The following is a 20,600-nucleotide window of genomic DNA, read 5'->3' as shown; positions in this document are numbered from 1 at the left end:
AACAGTGCCCACCAGGAGCCTTAGTGGTGACCAGATAGAAAAAGCACTCAGCAGCAGCTCCACTGCAGGTTATTGAGGGGAAGGGTTTACAGATTCTATAGATTGGTCAACAAGGCAGTGACATCACTAAGACTTGTTACATTGTATAACCAACATTCCAAGGAATGGCTCACTTGGCATACACGCAGGAAGGCAGCTCTTACAGATAACACTAGTTTGCCCAGTTCCCAGCATTCTCCAGATAACATTTTTTTCCTTCCCTCTTTTTTTTTTTTTTTTTCCTCCAGATAACGCTGAACAGACTTCCCTGTCCCTGTCTGCTTAGAATGCCATTTTGACTTGGCAAGAGTCTTGGGAACATAAAAGGAGTGTTTCAGGGACATGCTGCTGAATAGATTTATTCTTTTCCTGGGTATGATGTGTCATTATAGCATTCCAAAGTATTTATTTTTACAGTTTTTGGTTAATTTTCTTGGAGAAATTCCTGTTCTGAGAGACAAAACTGCTGAGATGAAACTGGTAAGACCCCCCCAGAGAGGGGAAGGAGCTTGAGGGGAAAGACAACGCAGGACTTATAGCTTACTCTTAGTTATGTCTCAATGTTTCATTTGTCTTAGTGTGTAGGTAGTTAAAATAATATTGAGAAATTGAAAAGTAGATATACTAAAATTTGCTACATTGTTTAAATATATTTATGTCAAAGCCAGAAAGTATTTAACTATTTTTGGCTTCAGTGGAATTATATTCTATTTTTTGTTGTTTTTGAGAAAAGCACAGTTCAGTTCACAGCACTTTTTGTTTGTTTTTTGAGGCAGGCCACTCACAATGACAACCCACCTCAGAGCTTCACTCGCTTCACCCACTGTCTCTCCTACACTCAAGCCCCTATCAACTTAGATGATGGAAGTAGGGGCTCCCCTGAATAAAAACAGCAGAGGTAGCTGTTGCTCTGAGAACTCCTGAGAACTAATTTCTTAAGTCTGAGGTAGAAATAAAGAAAGCTAACCTTGAGTCATTTGTAGACAAATCGATGCACCTCAAGACCATAATGCTAAGTGAAATAAATCAGACACACAAATGTACATATCGCATGATTTCTCTTATATGAGAAACCCAAAATATATATAAGGAACAAAATAAAAGATAATAGAAAGTAGGCAGGACTTTTTCAAGTGGGAAGGGGAACAAGAGCTGGAGGGAGCAAGGATGGATGGAAGAGGGGGATGAAAAAAGAATTAAGATGTGTTATGTGCATGTACAAGCCCCCTCCATGATTAATGTAATCATTATCTTTTCCAAATATGTATTAATAAAAAAAGAAAATCTGAATATACCCAAATAAGAAAAAAAAGTCCGTGTCAGAAGCCAAGGAAGAAAAGCTTAAGATTTATCTCACAGAACAACAACAAAAGAATAAAACAAAGACCCCCACCGAAGGTTTTGTGTAGAAGGATGAATGGAATGGGGAGTCTGAGCAAATACCAGACGCTGGGGTGTGACTTGACACAGAGATTACGGAGCGCACCTCCTTATGATCTTGCTGTTTTATTTTTGTATATACACCAGCAGTGTTTCCAGTCGGTTAGTAAAGTCCCCTCACATCCACTGTGAACAAACATTTTTTTCTTTTTCTTTTTCTTTCTGTTACTGGGGATTGAACAATGGGCCTGGCACATGCTGGCAAGAGCTGTGTCACTGAGATCCATCCCCAGCTCTTTTTATTCTTTACTTTTTGAGACAGGGTTGTGAGAAGTTGCCCAGGCTGGTCTCAGTTTGCTACCCTCCTGCTCAGCCTCTGCAGTAGCTGGGATTACAAATTCTGTGCCACCCCCTTCCCCTTCCAGATCTAAATGGATTTGATCTAGATTAAATGGATTTGAAGAGAGTTAGCATATGGACTTCTTGTTTGTAGAACATTTAAAGTCACTCAGAGACATTATTTTTTATGCTGTAGAATGCAGGTGTTCTGCAATCTGGAGGTGGAATTTATAACCACAATAATTTTAAATAAACTAAAAAAACTATTCACACCAAAATGTGCTGGGTTTTCTAAACATAATTTGTTGAGCAGAATTCCATCGAGGTATGGTGAGGTTTGCCTGTAATCCCAGCTACTCGGGAGCATTCCAAGAAGCAAGAGTATTCCAAGTTTGAGGCAATTTGTCAAGGTCCTGTCAATCGATCAATCAATCGATTTTTTAATTCTTTTTTCCCCACAGTACTGGGGATTAAACTCAGGACCTTGTGCTTGCGAGGCAGGCACAGTGTCACTGAGCTAAACCCTTGGCCCCAATCTATCGGTTTTTTTTAAAGCTTGGATATTCCTTGGTGATAGAGTGTTTGGCTAAGATGGTAAGTCCTAAGTAGATCCAAATATTGAAAAGAACAATCTCATCCCACATATTATGTTTACTGCTAATGGGGAGGCAGCCTATGGAAGGCAACTACCTTAGGTGTGTGTAGGTGTGTGTGTGTGTGTGTGTGTGTGTGTGTGTGTGTTAAGAGTTTGTTCATCATTTGGAAACTGGATAAAGATGTGGTTTTTCTATAAAATGGAATATTACTCAGCCATAAAGAACGAGAAAATAGATTCATTCATAGGAAAATGGATACATACTAAAGATATACTCCTAAGTGAAATAAATAAGGCACACATGTGTAAATACCGAATCGTTTCTCTGGTGTGAATAAACTGCAATAATACAGAAAAAAAAAGTTAAAAGAGTTTGTTGATGAGCAGCTGGTGAGCAGCCTAAGCTATGAAGTAGCAGAGAACTTTGCATTTGCTTTCAACGTGAGGAGGAGTTTGGGAATGTCATCCAAAGAAAACTTTGATCAGGTCATGGTGGTCCTGGGGTTCATAACCTCTCAGATGTAAAGATAGCCAGGTGTTTGAAGACTGCCACTCTTTGATGGAGTCCAGTGTTGCTGGAAACAATCCCTCCAGGCAAAAGTAATGTGTGTAAATATTAAATGGGGTTAGTAGTCAAGGGGGTCAGGATAAAGTATATAAGTCTGCACTTGGTTGGGGAAGAAATGGTGTTCTTCAAAACCTATCAGATGGTTAGAACATCTAAGGTTTATGCACGGTGAAAAGTTAATGTTAGACAACAGACCCATCATTCAGCTTCATTATGTCCTTTAAGGAAGTAATTAGTAAAATAACAATGGCTCCCCAACAGTTAGGGGCCAGTCTTAAACCATCAGTTCCTTGTCGCCTCCTCAAAAAAACTCCACAATCCTTTGTTCCGGCAGGACCGCGCAGAAGGTGGTGGGAAATCTAAACCCCCAACAATGTCTCTGGAGAACCGGAAATAACTTGCCGGTTTTCCTTTACGCACGCGTAGCCCCGCCTGTACATCATTTTCTCCCGGAAGTTCCTGGCTCTGTCCCTCGCAATAGTTACTCTGTCAGTGGAGTTGCGTTCTGTGTCCGCGAAGGATTGTAAGAGGGCAAAAGAACAGCCTTGATCCTGGGGAGCCGGAGAGGTATCCCCGCCAAGGCGGTAGCGCTAACACGGGCGGGGCGGGGGGGCTGGGCGGCAGGACCTGGGCGGGTCTGGGAGGCGATTTGAGGGCCGGGTCTGAGAGTCCCAGGCTGGAGGGCGACTCGCCTGTGCTTTACCAACTGCTATGTCAGGTGTCTGAAGCCGGGCGTGTGGCTCCAGCTCTAGAAGCTGCGAAGGAGGTGGTCGAGTGGTGACGTGGGGCGGGGCGGTCAACGGACCCGAGGGGAGCTAGCTAGGCGTGTGCGCGCGGTGGGAGCTTGTTGTTACCAGGGTGACATCAGTTTATCCAGCTGTAAGATAAGAGCATTAACTGTCCTAGTGGAATGCCCTCCGATTCCAAGAGAAATGAGGATGATGTGTGCGGACCGAGTCTTTCTATGTGGCAGTTGTGTTTGTGGGCATCGTGGTATCTCTTCAGCAAGCGAAGTTTCTGGTCACTTACTGCACTTTACATCCTTGTTTAAGTTTTCAGAAAAATGTTACCAGTCTGCAAGGAAGATTGGGGTGCTGGATAATAGGCCCATTTTCTTTAGAAAAATGTAGGTGTTCCAAAATTTGGAATTCCACCTGAAGAGAACACTGTGGCCTGACCACTCTCAGTAGCATTTCAGAGAAGAGGCACAGTGTCTCAGAGAGGCGAAGCTCCTAGCTTTGCCTAGATTAAGCAATTACTGATCCTGTTGTCTAGATGAAAGAACATATGGGTGACTACTACTTTCTCCAGAAACAGCAACTGGGTGCTGCTGGAGGGGTCGGACTGACTTTCTGGAGGAAGATGTAAACTGGGCTGAGAAAGATAGGCAAGGACCTGGGGAATCTTTCTTACAGGAGAGGTCTTGAAGTTGTGCTGTGGAAGGATCCCCTGTGGGCCTGAGAATACCATCTTCTGTGTTCTCTAAATACCCATTCTTTCCAGAGTGTAAATTCTCTGAAATTTAGACTGTCAACAGATTTGACATCTGATGATCACTTTGTCCTGTTATCTCTACTAGTTCAGGAAGGATTGGCCAAAGTATTTCTGCTTTGTAAGAAAGATGAACAAAAGTTGATGTCACATAGATAAGTGACTTGTCTAGGGTCACCAGATAAGTAGATGTCAGGTGCATCTTGACTTTTGGCTAATGTTATCCATTTTGCACATTTAAAAGAAGGGTTTTGCTTAGTTTTGAGATCATTCGGATGGCACTTAAGGCAGTTTGACAGGAACATTGTGTTCAGATTTGGCCAGTGTTTGTTTTGTTTTGGTCTTTTGAGACAGGGTTTCACTATTTAGTTCAGGCTGGCCTTAAACTCACTTTGTATCCTAGGCTGGTGTCCAACTCACAGCAATCCTCTTGCCTCAGTCTCTCAAATGCTGGGATTACAAGTGTGCACCACCACACTTGGCTGTTATTGTGTTTTGAAGTGCTTTGGGTCAGACCCTGAGTGTAACACCTGATAGGCAAGTGTTGTGCCAGCTGTTACATTCCCCAGCCCTAGAATTTTGCTTTAAAATACTTGTCCCAGGGCCAGAGATTTAGCTTAGTGGCTCCACACCTGCCTCACAAGCACAAGGTCCTGAGTTCGATCCCCAGTACCAAAAAATTAAGAAGTAAATAAATAAAATAAAATACTTGTCCCAAACATGCCTATTCCTTATTATTCTCAATATTTTCTCTTCATTATGTAACCTGAAAGGGTGAATCACACATTTCTCAATGTCAGTAATCTGTTCCTAAACATCATAAATTCTGCAGGAAAAGAGTAGCAGCCTATTTTACATTATTTGAAAAAGGAAAAATTAGACTGCATCACACTTGAGCTTCAAACCAATAAAATGTAAGAACAATTCAAGGTTCATGTATAAGTAGCAGCCTATTTTTATGGTGTAAAAGCCTTATCCCTCTCATCTCCAGACAGTGCTTTGTTTGAATCATTAGGCTTCAGCCATACTGTAGTTCATCCTTTGGGTGTTTATTGTTTGTTTGGGTACTGGGGATAGAACTCAGGACCTTGTGCTTGCAAGAGGCAGGCTGTGGAACTATTGAACTAAATCACCGCCCAGTTTATTGTTTTTTCATCCCAACACTTTCAAAGTTTTTTTAAAAATTGTATTTGTGTTTGGAGACTTTCCCCCTACTTTGTCAAATGTAAAAACACTGACTTCTAAGTCCTTTGAGCTAACAGCCTTTGCTGTATAATAAATCAACAATATTTTGTTGGTTTAAGAGAAGAAACCATTTCATTTGATCACTTTCCTCTGGATAAATGTGTAAATTGGAGTAACCTGGGAGATCCCTAAACTGGTGACGCCTGGGGTCACAGAGCCTTCAGTCCCCTGGGGCCTTGACTGAGGTCCCCTGGTTCCAGATGACTTTACATTCTCAGGTGTCTGTGCTTGCTCTTAGGGAGGCTCCTATGTCTGGAGTGCACTAGCCCCAGGCTTTTCCACAATCTCCCTGTGTCCAGGAAGACAAGCCCCAGTGAGACAATTGGCTCAAGCTTTTCAAGCTTAGGTTTGTATCACATTCAGTGACATCTTTTGGCCAAATCCAGTCAGTGGCACAGCCCAGGTCCTTGTCCTTGGGTTAGGGTTTGGGACAAGGTCTGTGTAGTTCAGGGTGTTTCTCTATATAGCGCAGCCTGGTCTTGAACTTGTGATATTCTTGCTTCTACTTTTCACATAGGTGGGAGTACAGATCTGTGCCACCTAGCCTGGCTTTTGTCACCCTTTCTTGTGCAAGGGACTGTACTCCTACAGAGTTTATTTGTTTATCTTTTCCAGCTAATACATGGAGTATTTTTGAGGAGGTAATCTAAGTCCACACCAGCCTGTTCTCTCATGCAATTCCTTTCCTACATTTGACTTCTCTCAGCTATGCCTCCAGAGTCCTCTATATGTTTCAAAGAGCAACAAAAAATGAATAAACCTCAGGTGAGTTGTTTTATTCTCTCTGTTTGGCATTGTGTTTTTACCAGCTCTCTGAGGTCCATTAATTGAAATGACATTGTAGAATCAGTAAAAATTCAGCTTTATGGAAATGGATGTAAATAAGACAGAATTAGCACATAAAGACTTAAAAGATATCTGTGTTTTAAATTTTTTTCTTTTTTATTAAGACATACAATAATATATACACTACCATGAATTTTTATATTGGTTCACAAAAACTATAGGCCAATCATGATAGAGTGGTTGCCAGCACCCAAGCAGCTTCCTTGTATCATTTGGATCTTATTTTTTTGCTGAACAAGACAAGACTGGTTTAAATTTTATCTTCAGTATTTCCTCTATTTTAGTTTGAGAATAGAGATTTAACAAAATCAAGAATTTAGAGCATGGGTGTCTACTTTTCAGCATGTGAGGGTTGTATTGAACTCTGTGTTGAGTACAGTTTAGTTCTGGTGTTTCTAACATGAGAAAAAGCTGACATGTTTGATTTTTTTATTCAGATGGAACCTGAGAGCTGGGCGTGGTGGCGCATGCCTGTAATCCCAGCACTTGGGAGGCTGAGGCAGGAGGATCGCTGTGAATTCGAGACCAGCCTGGGCTACATAGTGAATTCCAAGTCAGTCTCAACTACATAGTGAGACCCTGTCTCAAAAACAAACAAACAAACAAAAACCAAAAAAACCCCACCAAAAACAGATGGAACTTGAGAAGAGAACATGGTGACCTGTCATGGCCTGTAATTGTTTACACCAGGGGCTAAAACACTATCTTCACTGGTCACATAGAGGATGTAGTAGAACGTTTTTCACTACCACCTTAGAAATAAACACTTCTAGCACTCCTCAGTATAAAAAGTTACCTAGTCCTAAATAAAACTCATAATCAAGTTTTTCTGGAGTTGCTAAAATACTGTGTTTCCAGGCAACCTTTGCAAGATGGTAGTCAATTCATGGATGAAAGCTCAGATTGAGTTGACCATGAGTCATTCAGTGACTGTCAGTACCTGTGTCCCAGCCCGTGTTCACATGCAGTGCCTGCGGCAGACTGGTCAGAGTGATGTCTCCCAGCAGATGTTCGCACTGCTCATTTGCACTTTAACACACTAAGTATTGTCTTAGTTCAGTTTTCATACGCTCATCAATAACATGCATTTTAATTAAGTCCAAAGTTGATGGCCGTATTTTTAACTACTGTCCATGATCTGCTTCTGGGAGTTCTTTCTTGGTTACTGTCACATCCTTTCTTGGGATGTTTTCTGTTGCCTTGAATTCTTTTGCTTTTTCTTCTTATCCAAGTTCTTCACATCTTGGATCCCATTCGTTGCACTCTGCATTCCTTCTTGGTAGATTTAGCTCTCCAGTGTTTGCACTGTTCTCTCCAGTTTGGACTTGTTTCCTCACCCTTAGACCAGAACTTTTTTCTTTTGGTACCAGGGATCAACTCAGGCCCTTGTGCTTTCGAGGTAGGCAGCAGAACCACTGAGCCAACCCACCCCCCAATACTTTTTTAAAAAATTAATTATTTTTTTTTTTTATTTTTGTAGACTGGAACTTTAAGTCTTAGTTCTTAGCTCCCTGTTGGATCATCTCTTTATTCGCAAGGTACCTCTAGCTCAACAAATCCAAAAGGTGAAGTACAACTTCCTTCACCTACTTGGCAGTGCTCTAACCTGAAAAATGAGATTTTTTTCCCCTGACTTCTCCCTCAGTTCTGATCTTTCCTGGTGTGATCTTCTGCATCTTTTAAACATTCTTTTATTTTATTCAAATATTTGCATACAATAGGAGGGGAGCTGATTATGCTTATAAATCAATGCGGTAACTTTGGAAGTGTTAATTCCTGCAGAACCTGAATTATGTTTTTGCCCAGTAATGAGGTTCAGTCCCCTGAGAATAGTGCTAAAAAAAAAAAAAAATATATATATATATATATATAGTGCATGTGGTGTATTAATAGGACACATTTGAAATGAGGGCTAATAAAAAATATGCATGAAATAAATTGAAGTACAAATTTTCACAATTTTCACCTTTTCATGTCGTGATTCTGTATGTAGGTTTCCCTCTCCCCATACTGGGGACTGAACTCAGGGTCTTGCTCATGGTGGAAAGCCTTCACCAGCAAGGGACATACCTGTTCCTTTTGTTTCTTCTTTCCTTCTTTTCTTTTCTTTCTTTTTTTGTGCTATATTGGGGATAGCACCTAGGGCCTTCACACTGAGTTACATCCCCAGATTTGTAAAAATTATTTCTTATTTTGAGACATTCCTAGTAAATCTCTTAAGTTTCCTAGGCTGGTCTTGAATTTGTAATCCTTCTATCTCAGCCTCTCAGAGTGCTGGGATTACAGTTGTAACTTTAAAAAAACTTTGTTGTAGACTCTTTTCAATTCTTCTATTTTGTCTTTGTGAAATGGTCCTTGCTTTGCATCAAACTTGGCAGCATATCTATCTATACATATAATATCTTTTCATGTTGAAATCTTTGAAACTGATGCAGTTTCCTTGCAAGTAAAGCATAGTATCTTATTTGTTCAACATGAAAATACATCTGTTTTTCAATGAACACTCTTTCTTCATGTTTGTCTTTTTTGGGGTGTCCTGTTTTCTTTTGAGATGGTCTTGAAGCAATGTTAGGATATTAAAAAAGTAATACATAATCACCATGCATTTTTTTGGTATTGGTGATACTGCATATATGCTTATAACCATATTATAAACAAAAAACTATTTGGTACATTCTGTACTTCATATACCATGGTGGTTTGAAAAGTAACATTATTTTGGATGGAGATTTAGCTCAGTAGTTCTGGTACCTGCTTTACAAGTGCAAGGACCCGAGTTCGATCTCCAGTACCAGGAAAAAAAAAAAAAACAACATAAAGTTATTTCAAGGAATAACAAGCCTGGGTTTAATAATTAAATAAGAAAGCTTCCATATGTGCTTAATAACAATAAATTCCTATCAGTACAGGTCCACAGGGGTGAAGGTGTTTGAAGACTACTATTGGTAATTGCTCTGTTTCACTTGCTGCATTGCACAATGTATATAGCAGCTGATACACAAGGGCACAGGTTTTAATTCCAGTGACTGTGTGGCAGGTGCAGGAGGCGGAGTTAGCAGTGCACTGTGTACTCCCCTGCACAGTGTTCTGTTGTCTCCTGTGTGGTCTATCTCCTTTGTGGTCTATTTTTGAGCACAGCACAATCAAATCATAAAAGTTACTATAAACATGTGATAAAATGTTAAGTTTACCAAGTGGGGCTACCATACTAGCTGTCCAGGGACACATGTGGCCCACAGGTGGCAGGTTGGACAAATCTGCTTACCACAAGGGCCACTGGGGGACATTCCATAGCCAAACTGAGACAACTTTTAAGATCTTTACCTGAAGAACTGGATACTAAGATGGTGTTTTGTTGTTGTTGTTTTGTTTTTTGAGACAAGGTCTAGTCTTATTATGTAGTTCAGACTGGCTTTGAATTTACTATGTAGCTCAAGGTAGCCTCAACCTCAGGGCGATGCTTCTGCCTCAGCTTCCCCAGTGCTGGGATTATAGGAATACACCACCACAAATGGTAGGATAGTATTTTTAAAATATCAGTGTCCTTGTGAACAATTAGAATTTTTCTCCATTGAATTAAGAATACAATTGACTATGTTTGTAGAATTCTTATATTGAACTTTCCTTTAATTGTGGGATAAACTCAGGAAATTCCTTCTTGATCTCTGTAATGTAGTTCTTGTCCTCTATCATTAAGTTCTAGTTTCTTCAGATTCTTTTTACTTTTCTTCAGTCTCTTAGTTTCTCTTCAGGTCATTTCATTCATTCTGATGACTTCAAGCAGCACTAAAATTCTGTTACCTTATACATTTTTTTAAATCTTCAGCTTGCCTCTCTCCTTAATTCTGGAATTGTCTATATAAATCCATATATACATATATATGTATAGAATTGGCAGTTAGACATCCCACATTTGAAATCTGAGCTTCTCCAGTTATGGTGCTCAAGTCTGTGTCACTTGGCGATCATAATCATCTTCTGTTTTCCAAACGTTACTTTATGATCCCACTATGTAACTAGCAACCATCATGCAGGTAGCTGGAAGGAAAAGGTCCTTTTTATCCTCTGCTCAGCAAGTTAGTAGCAGGTTCTGTCCTTGCTTTGCCTTCTCAATATGTCTGTTGTAGGATTACTTGGCTGTGGTGCAGTTTTACTCCTCCGTATCCTGGCGGAGGTCATCGTGTCTCCTCTGGTTCCTTCTCCGCTGATTCTCCCATAAGCCTTTCCGGTTTCCCTTCTAGGAGCTACTGTTGAAATGCAGACCTGCTCAGTTAACCTGTCCGTTCTTCCAGGACCTTATTATTCACGCCCTGCCATTTGGGGAGTGGCAGTGCTCCCCTGGAGTAAACTCAGACTCTTTTGGCACATAGGAAGGAGAGTGCGGTGCCATGTGCGTGGTTTTAACTCATTTATTAAAAATCAGCGGATGCCTAACCTTTGTTTTCTGTTGGAATATATTCAAGTAGAAATGCAGGACCACACACTGCATGAGTTCCTCCGTGTTGTGTTTATCTGTCATCACAGACCAGGTTCACTGCCCTAGACACGATACTGTGGTTATTCCATTAACGTGGCTGTGCTGACTCTGTGCTCGTGACCAGACTGATGCTGTTGCCCTGTGGTCAGGAGAATCCCTGGTTCACAGAGGAAAGAGCTTAACATTTTGGTTTTTCAGTGAAGAGCAAGCTTGAAATACGCACAACTATGGTTTCTCCTTCATTGCTTCATTTGCATTGAAGTATAACAAATAATTGTGAGCATGCAGTCGTACTTATTTCTTCTTCATACCAGATCATAAGCTCCTTGAAGGAGCAAATTTTATTCATATTTTAATTCCCAACAAAAAACGATGTTTTTGGATATTTTATTTTCTGACACCAGGGATCAAACTCAGGACCTTGCACTTACGAGGCAGGTACAGTGCCACTGAACTAAATCCCTGGCCCTGACATGGTTTTAGATTTATAAGGTAAACTTTGTAATAGTATTTTTAGTAATTAAATAATTACAATGCACAGTAGTTCTGTGACTTTCCTTTCTCCCACAATATGGCATACAAAGCAAGCTGCATATGTTATAAAATGCATACAAACACCGACCTCCACTCCTGCTGATGCTGGAACTTCATGTTCTTGTTGTTGTGACCAGAGGTGATGAGTAAGAAATGTTCTGTTACAGATGTTGGTGTCATTTGAGGATGTGGTTGTAGACTTCACCTGTGAGGAGTGGCAGGACCTGGACGATGCTCAGAGGACCCTATACAAGGACGTGATGCTGGAGACCTACCGCAGCCTAGTGTTGCTGGGTAAGTGAAATCCCTGTCACTGTCAGGAGCAAGCTTTTCCTTTTTGATAAGTATGTGAACACTAGTAAGATTCAGTGCTCTTGGGTATAGGCTTCTAATTTATAAAGAATGTGATTTTTCCCTTTCTGTAATATAGGGTTCACCTTGGCAACTTTATTTACCAATGCTTGAAGCTGGGCTGTTTTCATTCTGTGAAGAAACTTACAGAGCAGTTATTAAATGCATTTTTCCCATTAACAGGGCATTGCATCACAAAACCTGAGGTGATCTTTAAGCTGGAGCAAGGAGCAGAGCCATGGATGGGAGAAGAACCCCCAAATCTGAGCCCCCCAGGTAAGTGCATTCTGGACTAGGAGGCTGAGAAGAGGGGACCTGAGCAGATGTTGGCTCTGTTCAGCTGTTGATCACTTTTCCCCAGGTCCCAGGCCTGAGGATAGCTGGTCTGCATCCATCAGACATGTGTGTTACATAGTTTTCAAGGAAGGTGTTTGCATAAATATTCCCAGTTTTAATTTGTAAATATATTCTTGTATTTATCCTATATCTAATCCCTACCTTCCTCTCTCTTAGATATTTTTATTTGTTGTCTACTTTCTCATCGCTTCTCAATCTTTTGGCTAAGATCAAGCGTGGTGTCTACTTTCTCAATATTGTCAGTTGCTTTTTATCCTCCATTCTTTGGAGTGATTTGTGTCAGTTATTCATAATTCATTTATCATTTAGTATACCCTAATGCAGCAGGTTTTATCACTGTGCTTGTAATAGTTATGATCAAAATAAGGTCTCTTTTTCACAGAATTTATATTCTGATGAGACAGAAACAGGAAAGTAATGCTAATTAGAAGAATATTTAACCAGAGTGAAAGAGAGAAACATGAGATGTGACTGTTTAGTAAAGATGATTAGAGGAGACAGTCTTAGACAGATTTTTGTTTTGTTTTGTTCCTTTTTTTTTTTTTTTTGATACTGGGGATGGAACTCAGGTCCTTGCACTTACGAGGTAGGCAGCGGAACCACTGAGATAAATCCCTGGCCCTGTTTTGTTTAATTTTGAAGTGCTGAAGTTTGAACCCAACCCCTTGTGCATACTATAAAAACATTCTCCCAAGACTGAGCTCTGTTTTTGTGGAAGTTTTGTTTTTGTTTTTGTTTTTTGGCAGTACTATGAATTGAACCCAGGGAGGCCTGAGCTATAGCCCCACCCCTTTTCATTGTATTTTTTAAAAAATTTCATACAGGTTCTTGCCATGTTGTACAGATAGCCCTTAAACTGTGATGCTCATGTTTCAGCTTCTGGGTAGCTGGGAGTACACACATCTCCAGACCTGGATCTTAATGAGATTATTCAGTGTTTATTTCTGCATACCTTCAGTTTTAGTTACTCTTCAAAATTTTACATGCACTACATATGAAAATATAAATTCTAGGTGAGAGGGTGCATATCACTCTTGGAGCTACAAACACTTGGGTGTTTGTAGGTGGGTTAAATCTGGTGTTTGAAATTATAGAGAAATTTTACTACAGAGTTAATACAAAAATGTAAAAGGAGTTAGCTCTGTGAATCCCAATGTCAGAACTCTCGAAACTGAGATGGATCCACCATACAACCATGGAAAGGATTGGTCGTGGACTTCTGCAGGTCCCAGAAGATTCTTGATCCCAAGGACATGTTCTCCAAATGTTTGATGCTGATGATGGAGCTTGAAATGTTGTTTCTCTTTTATTTGTGGATATCATCCTAAAAGAATAAAGAGAATGCATAATATATGGATGACTCCATTTTCTGTCATATGGCAAGACAGCTGTCATTCCAGTGCACAAGACTACTAGTATTCTTCAGAAACAGTGGATTATTAAGCATGGGGGCATGTACCAGGAATTCAGGGGAGAATGCCAGGGCTGCTGACCTCAGAGGAGTTAGATAAACACTTTATAATGTTGGAGGACACCAAAGGTGTGTTTGGTAAGCTGAGGCTTGCTATACTTGTTTCGGTGCTGAGAATTGGGGAAGTCAGGATAAATTAGGAGTTTGGAGAAAGTGGTCTTTGCCTGGAGTGGAGAAGAGATTTTATACTTTGAAAAAAATTCCCAGATGTGCATCATTATTCTCCCAGGGAAAAGTAAAAACTAAAGAAATACAGTTGCAAAACTCTATTTCTAATAAAGCCATGTTGTGGTGTACATGCCAGTTATTTGGATCTCACATATATCCTGGAAAATAACTTATTCTGGAAATTCTTACCTGCTTGTAATCCAAGTAATGAGAATAGTACCAATAAGAGACAACCACCATTATTATAAAGAAGATTACAGAAGAAGAATAGGGAGCCAGGTGTGGTGGCATGGACCTGTAGTCCTGGCTCTTGGGAGGCTGAGGCAAGAGAATTGCCATGAGTTCTAAGTCAGCTTGAATTACATAGCAAGACTGTCTCAAAAAACAATATAACAAAAGAGAAAAACAAAACAACTGATGGGATAAACATTCAATGGAACACTATGACAAGGCAATAGGCAAATATTTTAACCAAATATTTCCACATGAAAGAAAAGTTAAAAAACAAAGAAAAGCAATTTAACACTAGAAAATCTATCAGTCAGCTGTGAATTTAGCTCAGTGGCCCATGCCTGCCTCACAAGTACAAGGTCCTGAGTTTGATCCCTGGTACAAAAAAAAAAGAAAAAGAAAAAGAAAAGAAAAAAAACCTGTCAGTGTAATCTGTTACATTATGTAGGAAGGAAAACTATATACTTATAAACCCTAAACCATTATAATTTTATAAAACCTTATCCCAGTAAGATAGGGAGAATCTCCTTTAACATGAGCATTCCATAGAAAATGCTTAGATATTATTGATGTATATTGTTATTTTTCTTGTTTTAGATGGCCAGAAAATGGATGACATAATTGAGACCAGCAACCAAAGTGGAGATAGACATGTGTGGCAAGTTGTAATCACCACCAAGAACACAACTGAGGAGCAAGTTGAATTAAGAAATACTTTTGATTTAAGCTCTAGCCATATTTCAGATTTGATTATAAATGATGGAAGCTATTCAGGATTAAAACCTGAAGAACATAATGTTTGTCAGAACACACATCTCCTCAGTGAGCCTGGTGAGGTGGATGCTGGAGAGAAACCTAATCAGTGTCATATAACTGGCAAGTCCCTGAAATGTCCTGAGCATTTTGGTCAGCAACCCAAGATTCCAGCTGGGCAGCAAGATTTTCAATATAATGGACAATGGAAAGCCTTCACCAGGGAGGCAAAATTACTGAAAGAATGTATTACACATAAGAGAGTTTCTATGGGGCAGGCCTGCTGGGAGCATGATGAACCTGGGAAAGCCTGTGAGAAGTCAGCTCTCATTGTTAAGACAGGAAGGAAAACTCTTTATAAAAAATGTAATCTCACTAAGTATCAGACACACACGCGGGAGAAATCTTGTGATTGTCTTGAATGTGAGAAAACCTTCATTACTAAATTAGACCTTATAATACATCAGAAGAAACATTCAGGGGAAAAACCCTATGCATGTAACCAGTGTGAGAAATCCTTCAGCTACAAATCAGACCTTATTGTCCATGAGAGAATTCATACAGGGGAAAAGCCATATGCATGCAATAAATGTGGAAAAACCTTTAGCCGGAAGTCAACTCTCACTATCCATGAGGTAATTCACACTGGGAAGAAGCCCTATGAATGTAATGAGTGTGGAAAGACATTTCACCAGAAGTCAAACCTTACCAGTCACCTGAGAACTCACACAGGAGAGAAACCCTATGAATGTAATGAATGTGGAAAAGCATTTGGCCAGAAGTCAAACCTCAGAACGCATCAATGTATTCACACAGGGGAAAAACCATATGAATGCAAAGAATGTAGGAGAAGTTTCTACCATAAGCCAGCGCTCACTATACATGAGCGGACTCACACTGGTGAGAAGCCCTATGAATGTAATGAATGTGGTAAAACCTTTTGCCAGAAGTCCTACATTAGGAAGCATCAGAGAACGCACACTGGGGAGAAGCCCTATGAATGTAATGATTGTGGAAAAACCTTTGGCCAGAAATCCTATCTCAGTAAACATGAGATAATCCATACTGGGAAAAGACCCTATGAATGTAACCAGTGTGGAATCACCTTTTCCCAGAAGTCAAACCTCAGTAGGCATCAGAGAACTCACACTGGAGAGAAACCCTTTGAGTGTAATGAATGTGGAAAAACTTTCGGGCAGAAGTCAAGCCTCACAGTCCATCAGAGTTCCCACAAAGGGCAGAAACCGTATGAACACCAACAGTACAGGAGAGGTTTCTTCCATTAGGCCCCACTATATACAAGAAAAATTACATGGGGTAGAAACCATATGAATGAATGTAGAGAGAACTTTGAGCAAAAGTTACAGCTCATTGCACATGAGATACTTGGGAGAAGCCCTGTGAATGTATTTGAAGAGGAAAACCCTTTTGACAGATGTCATAAGTCAGCAGGCATTAAAAACTCACATGGGAGGTACCTTTGAATCTGAAATAACTTTCTCAGAAATAACTTCTCATGCATAATGGCAAAATATTCTTTGCAGAGACTAGTTATACCTACTCCCCAAACTACTTTATTGTCTTTGGAATGCAGCCTTCATTTCTAGCTTTAACTCACTGTGACCATCACTAGTTAACTGAGCTCTGCTTGGAGAATATGGACAGTGACAAGCATTATGTCCAGGCCTGGCAACACAAAGATAGTGACTGTGCAGTTCTCTATATAATTTCTCATGTCTAGCACTGAAGCGCAGGTGGCTCTCGGGATAACCCTGAGAGATAAGAAAAGGTTGCTGTGGGTTAAGACAAATGAAGAGAACAAAGATCTTTCCAGGGTATCCCTGTATCCCCCCCGCCCTTTTTTTTAAAGAGAAGGAAAAGTAAGTACAGATTCTGCTGTTCCATTTTTTTGCATTTGTGATCTGTTTGCATTGTGCTACCAGTTCTTTTATCAGAAAATGTATACAGAAGAAAAATCGGTGTTGTCATCTTTCATCCCCAAGTCAGTTTTTGGAAGAATTTTTTTAAAATGTGGAGATACAACAAATGGAACAAATTTGGGAATGCCTTTATCAGGCAATGATACCAGTGAAGAGTGAGAATAAAATAAGTTTATATCCTCAATTTGTGAAGGCTTTTAATAAAATATGTATTTTTAATGCATCAGAATTTGCAGTGAAGGGAAAAATGCCAAATTGATCTAATAGAGATCTAGGCTTTAAAATACAAATATTAAATAGAGACTATTTCATTACATCCCAGTGAAATATGAATGCTTATATTGCCAGGCAGGGTACATTTCACTGTTTCTAGAAGCATTTTTTTAAAAAGCATAATGGGAGTTGGGAAGAGGCCTCGAATTTATGAGAAGAGGCCTCGAATGCAGCTACCCGGCCTACAGATCATGGAACAGACTCCTCAGTAGTACTTGGTTTCTACATAAGAGTATTTCATGTTTGAAATTTTCCTTATTGGGATCTAGAGTTAGGGGAGGTAATTCATATACTATTAATAAATATTGCGACAAATTAGCACAGTTGATTTTCTTTTGGTATGGCAAAATAGGCTGCAGAGTTTATACAGAAAAGAGCTTTAATTTGCACAGTTTTGGAGGCTAAAAGACTAAGATAAGGTGGCTTCATCATTTTGGCCCTTGCCAACAGCCCCGTTGATTTGTTTCACAATACATTGAAGAAGTAAGGTGGAAAGCAGCCCTATATAGCAGGGGCCACACATGTAGCATAAGCCTGCCTTATAACAACCCACACAGAAAGAAATTAAGTTAGTGATCAGTATTAATCCCTTAAGTGGCATCACTTCCAGTGACCCCATTATCCCTCGCCTGCTGGGTCCCATATTTTAAAGGATCACCCACCTCACTGCCACACTGAAGACCAAGGCTCCACACAGCGTGTAAACTTTTAGTGACAAACCCAAACAACAGCATTTAGGATTTTTCCACATCAGGTGCCATTTAGCCTCTTTATATTTTATTAAGTATGTTGGTGATGTTAAAAACTTTGCTAATTTGACAAGTTGTTCTAATATGCACTTCAATTACTTTTTTCCTGCCTACCCATCTTCCTGCAGTTGAATTGATTCCAGGAGACTTGAAAAAAATCGGACTGAAATTACTATTGAAACACACACACATCTCATGAAGTATCTTTTCTAGAGTTTTTTCTTTGCCTTTATTAGCTAAAGGTGAATGTTCAGGAAGATAAAAGAACCTCTGGGCTGTGTTTACTTGCACTAAACCATTTGGGAAGAAAATAAAAGCTAAACAGTAGTTATAATGGGTGGTTTGAATTAAACCTTTTCTTTTACTGCTCCTCGGAAGCCTGTATGCATAGAGCCTTGGGGAGGAATGGACTTGTCTGACTTCTTCCTCCTCTACCTGTTTATGCAGCTCTCAGCTTGGCAAAACTGCAGGCCCAGAGTGGTTAGTGCCCTGCTGTCCTAATCCGTAAGCATCATTAGTTCTTGTCCCAGCTCTTGGGAACCCTGCTCTATCCTTCTCCCCACAAGAAAGGGTCCAGTGTCAGTGGTTCACATCTTCATTAGTGTGTAAAGTCACGGGTCACTCTCAAGGGTGGTTCTCTTGAAGGTACAGTCTTCAGTAGAGAAAGTCTAATAGCACTGAGTTCAAGACAAGAGGCAGAGATGTGACATTTGCTTAAAACCACCATAAGGGGCTTTTACACCACGGAGTAAGCAAAAGACTTGGAGTCAGATAGAAGCTGTAACAGTCAGATTTGCGTCACTGTGACAAAATACCTGAGATAATTAACTTAAAAAGAAGAAAAGTTTATTTTGGCTCACAGATTTAGAGAGCTATTCCTGAAAAATGTGGGGTTTCCTCATGACACTTTGATTCATGTAAGAGAATGAAGCATCTGGAATGAAAGAAAGGATATTAATTTGACGTGGAGAGAGATCCCTGTTCCAAGGCTGCAAACATGGCACTCTATGAATTTTTTCTTTTCCTAATTATTTCTTGTTTCTTACTGACTCTAAAATAGACTTTTCATATCACTCAGTAATATGCAAATTGTCTCTGTACCCTAAATAAATGAAATGCACGCTCTGAATAGAGATGTCTGCATTCCCATATTTGTTGCAATGCGATTTACAATAGGCAATATATGGAACCCATATGAGTACCCCTCAACAAATGAATGGATAAAGAAAGGGGGACACATACCTACAAGGAATGGTAGTCATAAAAAATCTGTAACTTGAAGGAATATGGATGGAGTTACAGAACTTAATGTTAAGTGAAATAAGTTAGGCATACAATAAAATACCCGTGTACATACTCTCATGTGAAGTCTAAAATAAAAGTTGATCTCACAGAAGTAGAGAGTAGAATGGAAAAGTAAGGAGTGATAATTACAGTCAGAAAATATGAGCTCTGGTGTTCCATTACATAATAGGGAGATCACACCTAATAATAATGTATTGTATATTACAAGTGAAACAGATTTTGGATGTTTTTACCACAAGACATGTTTCAAGTGATAGTTCTGCTACTTAGAATGATTTGACTAATACAGATATGCATTAAAATTTCATACTGTACCCTCCATATTACAATTTCTGTATGTCAGTGAATGCAGAAACCCATACAAACTACTTTATCCTTGCAGCAGAAAAATTCTAAATTACTCACAGAACTGAAAAATTTCAGTGTGAGATGACAGAGAAAACAAGTGAGAAATGAAGAACCATCACACAGGTAATGAAGGAGAATAGTTTGATGCATGTGTAGCTAAATTAGAGATACTTAGAATGGAGATAATTAGAAAATAAAAAATTATTCCTTTTTAAATTCCGAGAGTACCATGTGTGCAGCCTTGGAATAGATTTCATCATCCCACATACAGAATTAATAGTTCTTCACCTTAGATTCTTCATTCTCTGAAGGAATGAAGTCATTCTAATATGAATATTTTTCTCCTAATTAAGGAGTATCCATTATATACTTAGCTCTGTTCAGTGTATTTGATACAAATGTAAAAACAACCACATGATTTGTAAAGTCTCATCAATATTCATCTAAACAAACTGGCTCTGTGATTGCATTAAATTGTGTAATGTTTTAATCAAAATGAAAGGAGCAGTAAAGGTAAAAATGATATATAGTGTTCTCTTTGAGGGGAAAATAATGGATTATACCAAATAAAATGTCTTAATATATGCAGTTACCATGGAGTTACATTTTCTAATTAGCTTTGGAACAAAAGCCTAACAGGAGAAATCACAAGAAATTATCTTGAAAAACAGAAAACATATTTTTGGGGGGTACCAGGGATCAAACTTGGGACTTTACGCTTGCAAGGCAGGCAGCGGCACCACTGAGCTAAATCCCTGGCCCCCAAACATTTGTTTTTAAATATACTTTTTGTGAGTTTAACCAAGAGCATCTTAATATCTTAGTAAAACTCTATTGCTTTATTTTTAATGTTTATTAGTACAAGTTTGCTGTACATAATTATTACATTCATTGTGGGTTTTTGGCACGTGTACGTATCTTAATTACTTTTACTTTCCCTTATCCCCCTCTGCTCCCTTAATCTCCAGTTCCCTTTCACTTTTGCAGAGGATTTACTTCCCCATTCCATAATATCTATAAATAAAAATATCTTTTATTTTTCTCTTTAAATTATTTACACCTTAAGTCTCTCATATAAGAGAAACCATGCAATATTTAAGCTTATGTGTCTGATTAATTTTACTTAACATAATAGTCTCA

At 39.4% G+C, this 20,600-nt stretch overlaps 1 protein-coding gene across 3 annotated transcripts; it reads left to right on the top strand.

Annotated features, from left to right (window-relative positions):
* Positions 1–309: 309 nt before the first annotated feature.
* Positions 310–19,768, top strand: LOC104862757 (zinc finger protein 717). 3 transcript variants are annotated; one of them, XM_033764910.1, is made up of 6 exons: positions 2,772–3,488; positions 5,896–6,003; positions 6,273–6,422; positions 11,682–11,808; positions 12,049–12,141; positions 14,690–19,768. In XM_033764910.1, exons 3-6 carry the CDS (start codon positions 6,366–6,368, stop codon positions 16,129–16,131), a joined length of 1,719 nt encoding a protein of 572 aa, XP_033620801.1. In that variant the 5' UTR covers positions 2,772–3,488; positions 5,896–6,003; positions 6,273–6,365; the 3' UTR covers positions 16,132–19,768. The 3 variants fall into 3 exon arrangements, with proteins under 3 accessions (XP_010623278.1, XP_033620801.1, XP_010623276.1); XM_010624976.3 differs by lacking the exons at positions 2,772–3,488; positions 5,896–6,003 and adding an exon at positions 310–519; XM_010624974.3 differs by lacking the exon at positions 5,896–6,003.
* The last annotated feature ends 832 nt before the right edge of the window (positions 19,769–20,600 follow it).

The sequence above is a fragment of the Fukomys damarensis genome, unplaced genomic scaffold (genome assembly GCF_012274545.1).
Source record: "Fukomys damarensis isolate Sample0158 unplaced genomic scaffold, DMR_v1.0_HiC HiC_scaffold_17, whole genome shotgun sequence".
Taxonomy (NCBI): domain Eukaryota; kingdom Metazoa; phylum Chordata; class Mammalia; order Rodentia; family Bathyergidae; genus Fukomys; species Fukomys damarensis.
Note: the sequence above shows the minus strand (reverse complement) of the source record. Positions and strands in the feature narration are given on the sequence as shown.

Excerpts from the sequence above, each read along its gene's own strand:
- LOC104862757 (XM_010624976.3), top strand. The coding sequence starts at position 6,366 with ATGCCTCCAGAGTCCTCTATATGTTTCAAAGAGCAACAAAAAATGAAT. Across the intron at positions 6,423-11,681 it reads AAAAAATGAATAAACCTCAG|ATGTTGGTGTCATTTGAGGA; the intron begins GTGAGTTGTTTT and ends GTTCTGTTACAG. Across the intron at positions 12,142-14,689 it reads CCCAAATCTGAGCCCCCCAG|ATGGCCAGAAAATGGATGAC; the intron begins GTAAGTGCATTC and ends TTCTTGTTTTAG.